We start from the raw sequence: 14,365 nt of genomic DNA on the forward strand, positions 1-14,365 counted from the left end.
TTGTTGCCAAATTATTTAATCTATTATATTTAATATACTTCATTACTTACTATACACTAAATATATTTGAAATATTTATTTTATTACATAATATATTATTTTAACCCACGCATATGCCCTTGACCAGAATCAAACCTGGGACCCTTCAGTCCGCAGGCCAACACTCTATCTACTGAAACAAACCAGCAAGGGTTATTTTAAATATAATTCATTAAGAATTTAGAAATATTTTAGTTCAGCAAATAAAGAACAAGTCAGGTTGTTTCAGTAAATTCTGATACATTTTGGCCCTTTATTGACAGCAGCCAAAATAGGTTTTGGAAAATACCTTCTCTATCAGATATCACAGCTTAATTGGCACTATCTGATCATTTAATTTACATTATTTAAAATAATAATTATAGAATTCAGGACTCAGAAGAATACTTTTTCCCAGCTTTAAATTAAAATTTGAGCCATGAAATAAGAATCACTGTCATTGTATTGAAGGTGGATTATTTTTAATGTAAGATACCTATTGTACCTTTATTTAGACTTTGTTCCCAGTGTTTTCTGATTTTAATTTTAAAACAAAAGCTTCAACCACGGTACAACAGATTTTCAATAAATGTCATGGCATTAATTTCCAAATGTAATGAAACTATTATATTCAGCTTTGAAAACATTTACCTGATTTCCTTTTAACTGAATGACATTATTTATAAATTGGAAAGGTCATTCAAAAGCATGTTAGCCACAACCTAAGGATTAATGCAAACGTGCTCATGATAGTCCTTGCAGCTCTCCATGATTCGTTTCTCACTTAATTTCACATGTTTACTTGCCTACCACTGTTCTGTCTGGCATTCTAGATATTACCGTGATAACTCAAGAGAAAATCTATCTTGCAGAGAATTCATCTTTTCAAGGAATTGACAAGGGCTTAATTTGTATGCATCTTGGATGCCATTGCTTTTCCTGCAAGACCCCTTTGCTTCAAAAAATTATTAGGAAAGTTTACAAAGCACGTGCCATTCCCTGATCATTGCCACAGTAAGAAAAGAAGAAAGAGACCTTAGTTAGTTGTGTATATATATATATATATATGCCTATTAATCTTAACGGGGATTACTGTCTTTCTTTCCTTCTTGGTGATTTTTAATTTTGCAGGAGTTCACCATTTGGGCTGTAAGTAAAAGTGCCTGATCTGAAACATACTATCCTCCCTTTTCAATCCTGACGTACCTTCTAGTCTCGGTCCTTTGTGCCCTTTTTTTTTCCCCCAAGAAGAAACCACAGATCTTTTGAGCTTCTCTGTTGTCCCTGTAGCTCACCTCCAACTTCTTCCTGGATGTTGATCCCGAAAGCGGTTGTTTCCATTCTGCAGCTCTGAGGGACGGGGGAGGGTCCCTTCCGTGTAGCCCCTTTGTGTTTCCAGGAACCCTCGGTAGTAAGGCTCTCACTGCGGTCATAGGCCTTCTGTGGGACGAATGCATGTCACGTACACAGTACAACATCTCCAGAACGTCTGTAGCTTCTCTCCTGCTTCCCTTCACCTTTCCTCTCCGTCTTACCCCTGGCCTAGTGGATGGTGTAGTGATGATGTAGCGAGATTTTCTGTTGTGCTTGATCTAACCATGTGCTTGCCAGGTCTGAGGAAAACATGGTTCCGTCAAGCACCATGGAACGTCACGCAGCTTTCTACAGCATGGCGAGCTGCTGAGGCTTAATTCAGGACTGACTGGTCTCTCTTGATACAATCAAAATGCAAAAAAAAAAAAAAAAAAAAAAAAAAAAATGAGGGCCTTGGAGGCATTTCTGAAGAGTAAGTGAGAGGGAGAGAATAATCAAAGACCATAGAAAAATTAAAAACCTGAGTACATCTATTTGCCTGGAAAGCCCTAATTTTAAAATGATATATAGGGAGATGTGGATGACTGGATACCGTTTAAATTCTTGACACTGAGAAAAAAAAAATCTGTTTAACAACGAAATAGCCATTGTGTGCTTAGCTGTCATATAGGCTAGAATGGCTCAGAACCGGATCAGCAGACAGTACCGCTGTGAAAAGCTCATCTCTATTAATGTTTTCCTGTCCTGTGAATCTGGTTACTCTTTTTTCCAGCAAATTCCAAGCCCTTGTTTTAACCCTCTCCTGACATCCATTGACCAAATTCCCCCAAGTTGTCTCCCTGCTGCATAATCTATAGTTATCTTCCTTTTTTCCTCCTATAAATTAGCAAGCATTCTGAACTTTAGACTCAGTATCTCCTTTATTTTATTTTTCTTGGCTTGACTCCTCAATAGGTACAGAAGACTATCGATCAAAATTAAGTGGGGACTGCTTTGCAGACTTGGCTTGCCCTGAAAAGTGCCGCTGCGAAGGGACCACAGTCGATTGCTCCAATCAAAAGCTCGCCAAAATCCCAGACCACATTCCCCAGTATACTGCGGAACTGTAAGTCCCTCTCCCCCCAGAATCCCGGACCATATTCCCAGTACACATTCCCTAGTACATATCCCCACTATACATTCCCAGTACACATTCCCTAGCACACATCCCCCAGTACACATTTCCCAGTACACATTCCCTAGCACACATCCCCCAGTACACATCCCCCAGTACACATCCCCCAGTACATATCCCCAGTACACATTCCCAGTACACATTCCCCAGTACACATCCCCCAGTACACATTTCCCAGTACACATCCCACAGTACATATCCCCAGTACATATTCCCTAGCACACATCCCTCAGTACACATCCCCCAGTACATATCCCCAGTACACATTCTCAGTACACATTCCCTAGCACACATCCCCCAGTACACATCCCCCAGTACACATTTCCCAGTACACATTCCCTAGCACACATCCCCCAGTACACATCCCCCAGTACACATCCCCCAGTACATATCCCCAGTACACATTCTCAGTACACATTCCCCAGTACACATCCCCCAGTACACATTTCCCAGTACACATCCCACAGTACATATCCCCAATACATATTCCCTAGCACACATCCCCCAGTACACATCCCCCAGTACATATCCCCAGTACACATTCTCAGTACACATCCCCTAGCACACATCCCCCAGTACACATCCCCCAGTACACATTCCCAGTACACATTCCCCAGTACATATCCCCAGTACATATTCCCAGTACACATTCCCTAGCACACATCCCCCAGTACACATCCCCCAGTACACATCCCCCAGTACACATTCCCAGTACATATTCCCTAGCACACATTCCCCCAGTACACATCCCCCAGTACACATCCCCCAGTACACATCCCCCAGTACACATTCCCCAGTACACATCCCCCAGTACACATCCCCCAGTACACATTCCCAGTACACATTCCTAGTACACATTCCCTAGTACATATCCCCACTATACATTCCCAGTACACATTCCCTAGCACACATCCCCCAGTACACATTTCCCAGTACACATTCCCTAGCACACATCCCCCAGTACACATCCCCCAGTACACATCCCCCAGTACATATCCCCAGTACACATTCTCAGTACACATTCCCCAGTACACATCCCCCAGTACACATTTCCCAGTACACATCCCACAGTACATATCCCCAGTACATATTCCCTAGCACACATCCCCCAGTACACATCCCCCAGTACATATCCCCAGTACACATTCTCAGTACACATTCCCTAGCACACATCCCCCAGTACACATTTCCCAGTACACATTCCCTAGCACACATCCCCCAGTACACATCCCCCAGTACACATCCCCCAGTACACATTCCCTAGTACATATCCCCAGTACACATTCCCAGTACACATTCCCTAGCACACATCCCCCAGTACACATCCCCCAGTACATATCCCCGGTACACATTCCCAGTACATATTCCCTAGCACACATCCCCCATTACACATCCCCCAGTACATATCCCCAGTACACATTCCCAGTACATATTCCCTAGCACACATTCCCCAGTACACATTCCCAGTACACATTCCCCAGTACACATTCCCCAGTACACATTCCTAGTACACATTCCCCAGTACACATTCCCCAGTACACATTCCTAGTACACATTCCCAGTACACATTCCCCAGTACACATTCCCCAGTACACATTCCCCAGTACACATTCCCAGTACACATTCCCCAGTACACATTCCCAGTACACATCCCCCAGTTCACATTCCCCAGTACACATTCCCAGTACACATTCCCCAGTACACATTCCCCAGTACACACTCCCAGTACACATTCCCCAGTACACATTCCCAGTACACATCCCCCAGTTCACATTCCCCAGTACACATTCCCAGTACACATTCCCCCGTACACATTCCCCAGTACACATTCCTAGTACACATTCCCAGTACACATTCCCCAGTACACATTCCCCAGTACACATTCCCAGTACACATTCCCCAGTACACATTCCCAGTACACATCCCCCAGTTCACATTCCCCAGTACACATTCCCCAGTACACATCCCCCAGTACACATTCCCCAGTACTCATTCTCCAGTACACTGCAGAACTGTAAGTCCCTCTTCCTACAGAATCTAGTTTGGGATGGAGGAAACAAAAGCATCAAAATATTAGGATTTTTGTCTTACCCTTTTATTCTCAATAATTACATTGATCTTTGTTAATACACATTTGCATAACTCTTCTATGTACAAGAATATACATGTGTATATATATATATATGTGTGTGTGTGTGTATAATATATACATATATATTAAATAAATCCTCATATGAGGATGTGTATTGATTTTAGAGAGAGATTATGTGAGAAAGAGAAGGAGAGAAATATTGGTGTGTGTGAGAAACATCCATCAGTTGCCTCCTATATGAGCCCTGCCTGGGAATCTAACCCACGACCTTTTGGTGTATGGGCTGATGCTCCGACTAACTGAGCCACCCAGCCAGGGCCAAGAATATTTTAGAGGCTATCTTACTTCTTCTTTCTGGCCCAAGATACAATTGCAGAAATTAATTTATCTCTCAAAAATCCAGCTAGTACCTAGTAATACTACTAATAATAGCATTCACTTGATATTTAATTCTTAGGCATTATTTATGCCCAAACCCATTTCTATACAATGCATAGATGTTTTGCATATTTAGTCTTTACAGCAACCATGTAAAGTAGTTTGAGAATCACCATTTTGACTGTTCATTATGAATTGAAAAAGATAGTCTTTTTTATCTGTTTTATTATCTCACTGACTCGTGGCTGGAAGAACTTGGTGATTATCAGGTATTAAAACACAAAGCGTAGCATAGCAGGAAAAGCTGAAAAGACAGAGTGTGATCAGATTTATATTTATCACCCTAACAAAGGGCCTGGCACACGCTTGCCGCTAAAATATGTTCCTTGAACCATTTATAGGTACTATGCCGTGGACGTTTTGCCTTTACTGACTTTTCTAAGTGAGACGTTTAATGTTAGTGTTCTAAAAAATCCAAGAAAAGCCTGGTGAAATCTCATCATTTTCTTAACATCGTAGCCATGTTGATATGTAGCACCATCTGGTATCTGTCATTATCCACTTTGCATAGTTGCTTGTCTTTCTGTGCATGCATAGTCCTTTTGTCTTCAATGAGATTACGGCCCCTCGATGGCAGGGACTGTGTTTTATAGTTGATCTCCCGCTGTGTCTAAACTCGTGCCTGTTACTTAATGAATTTTGAACAATTGGAATAATTAAAAATAATGTAACGCTTTCAGAGAGATGACAGAAACTAGCTCCCTGTGATGATAGTGGTGCTTTTTTATTCCTGTTAGTTCATTAAGCTATTCCAGAGCTCCAGGACTTCTAGAAAGGCATGGAGAGCATGCAGCCAAAGCCCTGAACTCTATTTTTACAGTCATGTTGGGAGCTATGCTTATTGCCTATAATACTACAAACAGTAAATCCAAATCCCATCTTCCAGCAGGAGAATGCGTTAAGGAGGCTTACTTGTCAATCAAGAATTGTATTAGATGCAGGGCCGTGTGTGTTAAGAAATTAAGAATTTTTTAAAAAATTATACATTTAAAAATTAGCACCTGGAAGAAAATATTTGCAAACCGTATATATTATGATAAAAGACTCCTATCCAGAATGAATAAGGAATTCTTATAACTTAACCATAAAATTAAGAAATAAAAATGTACATTATCCAATTGAAAAGTAGGCAATTACTTGTATGGACATTTATCCAAAGAAGATATACAAATGGGCAATAAGCACATGAAAAAATGTTCAGTATCAGTAGGCATTAGGGAAATACAAATCAAAACCACAAAGCGGTAACACTTCCCACCCACTAGAATGGCCATTAAAGCAAACACACAAAAATAACAATCATAAGTGAGAGAAATAGGACCCCTCATACATTGCTGCTGGGACTGTAAAATAATGCAGGCCCTTTGGGAAAAAAGTTTGGCTATTTCTCAGTTAGACCTCCATTTCCCATGTGACCCAGCAATTTCACACAGATGTAAGGACTGAAAATATACGTCCACGAAAAAACTTGTGCACTGATGTTCAGAGCAGCACTATTTATAATAATCTAAAAGTGAAAGCAGACCAAATCTTCTTCCACTGATAAATGACTAAACAATGTGGTATGTCCATACTATGGAGGAGTATTTGGCCACAAAAAGGAATGAAGTATTGATAAATGCAAAACTAGTTTGAACCTTGTTAAACATTATTCAAAGTAAAAACAAACAAAAAAACACAGAAGGCCACATTTAATATGATTCCATTTATATGAAATGACCAGAATGGGAAAATCCATGGAAACAGAAAGTAAATTAGTGGTGGCCAAGAAGTGAGGTAGCATGGGAACAAATTGGGAGTGATTGCTAATAGGTATGGGACTTCTTTTTTGGGTGATGAATATATTCTGGAATTAAGTAGCAAAAAATGGTGTCACAATTTTGTGAATATACTAAGCACCACTGAATTATATACTTCAAAAGGGTGAACTTCATGGCATATACATTATATAACACTAAAGCCTTTAAATAAATAAAAATTATGGAGTAAGTTATTAGGAAAAAAAAAAATGGCCTAAAATGCTTTCTTAGGGAGGGGACAGTAAAAATAAAGAGCGTTTAATCTGATTTTCAATTATTGGCTTTCTCTGCTATGTGCTTCTTATATATTTTATTTTGATCATTAAAATTTGAGTGAAATGGGGAAAAATTCAGTACAGTTGGCCTTGCATAGTCTTGGGTTCTACATCTGCAAATTTAAACAACCTTAGGTCAAAAATATTTTTTAAAGTTGCTTTGCTGCTGACATGTCCTACTCAAACATAATTAGGCTTACAGCGGTGGCCTGTTCCAAAGGTGAAACATCTACAGGCATATTTCCTTGTTATTATTCTCTAAACAAGACAACATGACATCTGTTTACATAGCATCCACATTGTATAAGGTATAAGTAATGGAGAGATGATTTAATGTAATCAGGAAGATGTGTGTAAGTTATGTACTGATACCTCATCATTTTATGTAAGGGCCTTGAGTACCCGTGGATTTTGGTATGTGTGGCGGTCCTGGAACCAATCCTCCATGGATATTGAGGGCGCGAGGGCATTTCCCACAGGTCTTCCGTGATATGTGTCCTATAGTTTGCTTCAGGGTCGTGATCAAATAATGGTATCCCTCTGTATGAGAAATAAAACGCAATCCCTTCCTGACCCTTGGTGTTGAAACGTTGCTCTTTCTCTTTCCCTAGGCGTCTCAATAATAATGAATTCACCGTGTTGGAAGCTACAGGAATCTTCAAGAAACTTCCTCAGTTACGTAAAATGTAAGCCGTGCATTAGCCATCTTTGTGAATTTGTTGAGTTTTGTTGTGTTTTTCCGACCCCTTGGCAGTTTTATTTCGATTTCTTTGAAAATTGGAAAATATAAAAAATCCAGAGAAATGTTCCTATAATGACTACCTGTGGCACGAATTGAGGGTAATCTCTGAGAGGAACCAGAGTAATTGGCATTTTTCTGTATATTCCAATGATGCCAACTCCATTTCCCTAGCAGAGCAGTGTCATCTTTCTGTAGCTCAGACAGCTGGTCTGCTGTGGGCCCACAGCAGGAATCCAGCATCTAAGCACATGGTGGGGGCGGGGGAGCAGTCATGTGTTGTAACTTCCTGTGCTATTCCCCAAACCGTGCTGTTATTTCTCTTTCAGCACTTTCATGTCAACTATTTGACTTTTTGCTTCATTAAACTTTCATTAGGAGATAGTCAAAATTAATAATTGCTAAACTGGCTTGATAGCTCATCTGTGTGACTACATATCTACAACTCATATTTCAACATAATTTTCTCAGCTCAGCAGTTTCAGCAACATTCAAAACAGTACTCTACCCCCCTGCGAATGAGGGGAGGGAGCCGCAGGGCAGAGGCCAAGAGTCCATGGAGCACCCTCCTCATATGAGAGAGGGAAGAAGCATTCTTCCATGATAGCCGCAGGGCAGAGGCCAAGAGTCCATGGAGCACCCTCCTCATATGAGAGAGGGAAGAAGCATTCTTCCATGATACATGTAACTGGCCCACGGTCACATAGACTATAAGAGGCAGAGAGGACTAAAACTACTTTTGTGTGCTTGACCCCCGGGTTATATACTGTCTCCCAAAGAGTTTCTACTGGCTTAGTTGTCCTCCTTTGTCTCTGACATGAACTGCTCTTTTTTGTTGTTGTTGTTATTGTTTAGCTATAAGGTTCCCTTCTATACAATATATATTTTTTGAGAAGCTACTCTGGGCAATGTTCTGAGAGGCATAAAATGATACGTAAAAATCACCCTCGTTCTGTGGACATTCCTGGTCTTGGAATGAGCAGTGAGAAAGAGAAAGAGGGAACGTATAGAAAGGTGTTGCCTCAACTGGACATTCTTGCCCTCCGGGCAAACATGGTAGTCTTTCATATCACACAAAATTCTGACAGTGGAGTTGGTTGTTTTGACCCATTTTTACATGAGAAATTTCGCGGGAACAGACTTATATTTGGATATATCTCTGAAGCTATGTAAATGCTGGTATATTTTAGCCCGTCCTCCTTTTTACTCAGTTGCCTTCTTTTAGTCATTAATTCAGGAACACTTCTTAATCAGGAGCATTTCTTTGAAAAGTTCCTCATTAAGTTTTGTGGCAAACAAAGGTTTATTCAACTCAATACCTGACCTCAAGAATTGTATACTCCTAGAGACCCATTCAGACCATGTTGACAATGACCAGGCTGGTATTTTTCACCGTAAACATTACCCCTCAGAACTGTTATGGCTTTGGCTTGGCGGAATCCCAAAGCGGTGTCCCTTCAGAGCCCTGGGCAGGGCAGAGATTGGAGATGGTGGGAGACTGTTCAGTAGGAGAAAATGATCAAACATGTCTCGGTGCCCTCATTGTGAGAAAGAGATTGTGTAAAACCTGTGTTTCAACACTTTTTATTTAGAAACTTTAGCAACAATAAGATTACAGACATTGAAGAGGGAGCTTTCGAAGGAGCATCTGGTGTAAATGAAATACTTCTCACTAGTAATCGTTTGGAAAATGTGCAGCATAAGATGTTCAAGGGATTGGAAAGCCTCAAAACATTGTAAGTATTCTCATCGCGTTGTGATTCTTCTACAGGATTGTACTTCATGGTCATTACAATCCTGGGAGGGGATGGAGATTCCATTCTTCCTCATCACTCCAGCCATAGCACTCTCTCTCTCTCTCTCTCTCTCTCTCTCTCTCTCTCTCTCTCTCTCTCTCTCTCTCTCTCTCTCTCTCTCTCTCTCTCTCCCCCCCACACACACACACATACACACACACACACACACACACACACACACACACGTTGTTTGTGGATACAGATTATCTGTTCCTCTAATACCCTGACTTTAGCATGTTGCCTGCAGAAGAGCAAAAGTGTCTCTCCTGGCTGCGATTCCACAACAAGAAGGTCTTTGCTCTACTCCTTGTGGAGCTTAAATCCTCTGATCAGCCTCAGAACAATGGTTCTTCTTCCTTTTCCTCAAATCCCTCCTTCTAAGACTGTCTTGGACCCAGGTCCCTGGCTTCAGCATCTTCTCCAGCCCCTGGCAGAATATCATTTCACCTGGGGAACCCCTCTGGCAGCCCTGCAAGGTCTTAGTGCAAAAGACACTGACTGGTGTTGGAACTTTTACTACCAATTTCAAAGCAAATGTGCCAAGAGTTACGAGTACTCACTTGCCCCGGGGTTGTGAGCTTGGGGAAAAGAAATTCTGTATGTTTCTAAAGGTTGCTGGCCAAGGAGGATGGAATTGGATTGATTCCTAAGGACAATGCTAGAGTTACTTGGATTTCTACAGAGCACTTGTGTACTTTTTATAATCTCCAAAGTATGTAATTATGTTTGACAAAAGTAGTGGCCTGAACATTGGGAGAGACACAAAGCAAACTCTGAAGACAGCAGGAAACTCTTTGTCACCAAGTTGCAGCCCTAGGCAATGGTAGTGGAGAGGGGCCCCAGCTCCACTGTCTCCCCTAAACCCTCTCCTCTCCCTCAGCCCTCAGAGCCACAACCAGGGCACTGAGGGCCTGGAAGTCTATGGCCTGCTCTTCATCACAGCAGAGAGCTCTCCTCCAGTCAGTGGGGATGTTACTAGCATCCCAATTTCAAATCCTGCTCAACAGCCTCTGCCCAGGGAAGTAGAATTGTGCCCCTTGAGGCACAGCCTGGAACCTAACCATCCGGCAGGACCCAGCTGCCACCTGCTGACCCCTCTCGTGGTTAACTTGGAGCCTCTTCAAGATGTTATGCAAATATTCAAATATCCCTTCAGCCTTTTAGGACAGAGATACTGAGTGTGTAGAAGAAGGCAGAAAAGTTATACCACGGGTGGCTGCATCTACTCCTGCCCCCGCTCCCCACCCCCAGGCTGTCTCAGGTAACTAACTCATCAAAACCCAGATCCTGCAGCAAGCAGAATTCTTCCTTCGGAGACAATAGTTGAGGGACTCCTTGTCATTGGAACCTTCTCCTTGAACGGGCAGTAGGAGGAACAGGAACTGTAACTCCAACTGTATTGGTCTGTCCTGGGCTGCCGTCCTGCATGACAAACCAGACCGGATGACTTAAACAACAGGAATTTGTTTTCTCACAGTTCTGGAAGTCCAAGGTCAAGGTGCTGTGAGGGTTGGTTCCTGGGGAGGGCTCTTTTGTTGGCTTTTAGATTGCCATCTTTTTGCTGTGTTTTTATTGACCTTTCCTTTCTGTCTGGGGGGACAGAGCTCTGTGTCCCTTTCTCTTACAAGGACACCAGTCCTATCCTATTAAGGCCCCACCCATAAGATCTCATTTAACTTTATCTACCTCCCTAAAAGCCCTCTTTCCAATGCAGTCACATTGGGTATCAACAAGGGCTTCAACATATGAATTTTAGAGGAACACAGCTCCATTCATAACACCACAGCAAAGACCTTATCAAAACATTTCTTTTGACTAGTTTCATTCACAGGATTCATCTTTCTCCTTCATTATGTTCCTAGCCCTGTTTTTGTGCCTCTTAAGTTTTGGCACCTCAGCCAGACATCCAACTGGCTCACTACTTAATCCCACTGTATCACAACGAACATAACGGAGCATTCAGAGCCAAGCTCGGGGTAGTCAAAGGCCTCAAGCAGCTTTATCTGGACCTTATATTCCGCTCAGTGGTAACTTTCAGCTTGGAACTATAAAGATTTTCGCAAGACACCCCACTGTCCCCCGAGTTCTTAACCCTCTGGGACTACTAAATCTCTTAGCAGTGCATGTCCATATTTCAGTGAGTCTTGGTTTGAATCCCCGCTCCAAGGTGAAATGTGGCAGGGATTTTTGTAGTGACAGAAAGCTAAGCTTTCTTCACCTCCTTCCAGGCGTTCCTCACTCCAACAAGGGTGAGACCAAGTGCTCTTGATTCTTCACGGTGAAGGGTGGAGCTGATAGAAATACTTTCTGTTGTGCCTTTGTGCCATAGCATAAAATGATGTCTTCATGAGGGCTTCATCCTTTCTTCTTTTTTTACCCATGAGTTGGCGGGATGCAGAAGTGGGTGTTTCTTATTTATCCTAGGATTTTAAAGGAACACTTTGGTGTTCATTTGTTCTGCCTCTTTTTTTTACATCTTGCAATCTTCAGAGTCATCAACTCACGATTAGAAAAATTATGGGAAAGAAATGAACTTTTCAGCATTTCTGAGTAAGACTTATGGCAATGACTCATTTTGATGTGGAGATTTTAGAAACCTTCTGCAATTTTTCTAAGCCCCACAAATAATCAGTTTAAAAAAAAATCAAGAACAGAGCCAAAACTTGAGCACAGTGTTAATCCTATTAATGATAATAACTAAAAAAAAAAGAAAAAGAAAAGAAAAGAAAAAGAAAGAAAAATGGTCAGAATTGTTTAAAGAGAAGACCCATTTCACCTTCACTGTGAACAACTGAGATCTTTATTGCTTCTTTTAAGTTCTGGACTTTAAACAATGAAACAGTTTTCATAATTAAAATGATGTGTGCAGGCTCTGTGGACGTTCAGTCAAGTTTGACTCCTCTGCTGATGTTGACACTGACTTGGCCTGGAAGTCCTTGAGATGCCCTTTGCCCTTCATCTGCTGTGGTTATTGATTCTGTTCTGCCTCCTCTCTGTTCAGCCTTCAATGCAGTACTGCAGTGAATACACAGATCACAGGGCCTTACGGGCTTACAGAGCTGCAGGTGCCTTAGGACGTTATGTAATCAGGCAAACAAAATGATGACCTCCAAGGGACGCATCCTCCCCTCCTCAGGCGGGGTTGGAAATCCACACCTAGGCTTTTTGTAACTGAGTGTCATCATTGTTTTATTTTTGCACAAGCCTCTCAGTACATAGCCACAGGGCTTCCCGATGACTAGAGAACATTCAGGAAACAGTCCTGAGCGCTACAGATTTGCAAAGAGGGGTTATCTTGGTCCTCAAATAGGCAAAAGTGATTGCCTGATGCTTTATCTTCATAACAATGTTCTCTTTTTCCCCCCTCAGGATGTTGAGAAGTAATCGCATCAGCTGTGTGGGGAATGACAGCTTCATAGGGCTGAGTTCTGTGCGGCTGCTTTCCTTATATGATAATCAAATTACTACGATTGCACCAGGGGCCTTTGACACTCTCCATTCCTTATCTACTCTGTGAGTATGAAAAATAGTCTTCATCTGTGTATTACTTGGGTCTCCCTGTTACATTTATTACTTTCATTGATAACACTTTAATGCACTGTTAGGCATTTCATAAAAATGTGATCAAGGATCAAGTGGTGGTGGTGTTTTGTTTTGTGTGTCTTTTTAAGACAAATTTCTTCATGTTAAACTTATTTTAACTTTCTCTAAAAAGATTACCTACTATCTTATATGAAAATGTAACCAAGATCATAGTATTGTTCAATCAGGTTTTTTTTTTAATAATAACGTGCTGTGGCTTCATTTTGAAATTTTAATTTTATTATAACTCAACTGTGCTGCAAGCAAAGGAAATGCTGTAGCTTTTCCTGAGTGTTCCTGCACGGGCAGCTCTTCAGATAAGTATCATCCAAACAGTTGATGGGGTCATTTCCACCACCCCATGCTCCAGGGCCATTCACAGTGACAGGGGCTGCATCCGGGTGACCTGACCAGCAAGAAGGGCTGTTCACTAGAGGGCGTTAACTGTGACATTAGGAAAATATTAAAGAAATAGGTTGAGCCTTACCATACGGATATTTTATGTAGGTTAGGAGGTTAGGTCTAGACACAGAACTTAGAAAGTATCAAACACACACACACACACACACACACACAAACACACCTCCGAACAATGCATTGCAGGCATATTACATATCAGTATCTAAGAAGCAGTGTTTGAAAATATAAATATTACAAATCAAATCAGATTCCCCTGTAATGGTGACATACTAGTCTAACTCTAAAGGTAGTTAGAAAGAATGAAAAAAGAAGGGGGGGCGGGAGTATGTTCAACATAGCTCAAGTCGCTGAAGAAATAATTTGAGGAAAGCGTCCCTCCATCAGGAAAGTACTTAATCCCCTTCCCACATAAAGTGTGACATTTTACATGGGGTGACTAATTTGTGCATATTAAACATGGCATGTTTATAAATAATGGGATCGTCAGTAGGTTTGTGCTGAAGTGGTGAGATGCCAAAAGTGCAGAGATTTGTGGAAGTGAATTCATTTTTATAACTGGCATTTAATCAACTCAGCTGTCAGCTTCGATGGGAAACCTATTCTCTTGAGCAAATAAGAAATGGAAATCTTGAAATGACAAATTAATGAAATAGCTGTTGTCAGGTTAAACTCAATAATATAAGGTAATCAGCCTTCATCTTTATATTAAGTTGCTGCG

General features: G+C 41.4%; 1 protein-coding gene across 5 annotated transcripts in view; it reads left to right on the forward strand.

Annotated features, from left to right (window-relative positions):
• SLIT2 (slit guidance ligand 2) overlaps positions 1 to 14,365 on the forward strand; it is a 361,217-nt gene that overhangs the window by 246,736 nt on the left and 100,116 nt on the right. For all 5 annotated transcript variants that reach the window (XM_036330006.1, XM_036330014.1, XM_036330022.1 and 2 more), the window contains 4 exons: positions 2,287 to 2,437; positions 7,722 to 7,796; positions 9,442 to 9,585; positions 13,015 to 13,158. In XM_036330006.1, coding sequence (XP_036185899.1) covers positions 2,287 to 2,437; positions 7,722 to 7,796; positions 9,442 to 9,585; positions 13,015 to 13,158 — 514 coding nt within the window. The remainder of the gene's footprint in view (positions 1 to 2,286; positions 2,438 to 7,721; positions 7,797 to 9,441; positions 9,586 to 13,014; positions 13,159 to 14,365) is intronic.

The sequence above is a fragment of the Myotis myotis genome, unplaced genomic scaffold (assembly GCF_014108235.1).
Source record: "Myotis myotis isolate mMyoMyo1 unplaced genomic scaffold, mMyoMyo1.p scaffold_m19_p_1, whole genome shotgun sequence".
NCBI lineage: Eukaryota > Metazoa > Chordata > Mammalia > Chiroptera > Vespertilionidae > Myotis > Myotis myotis.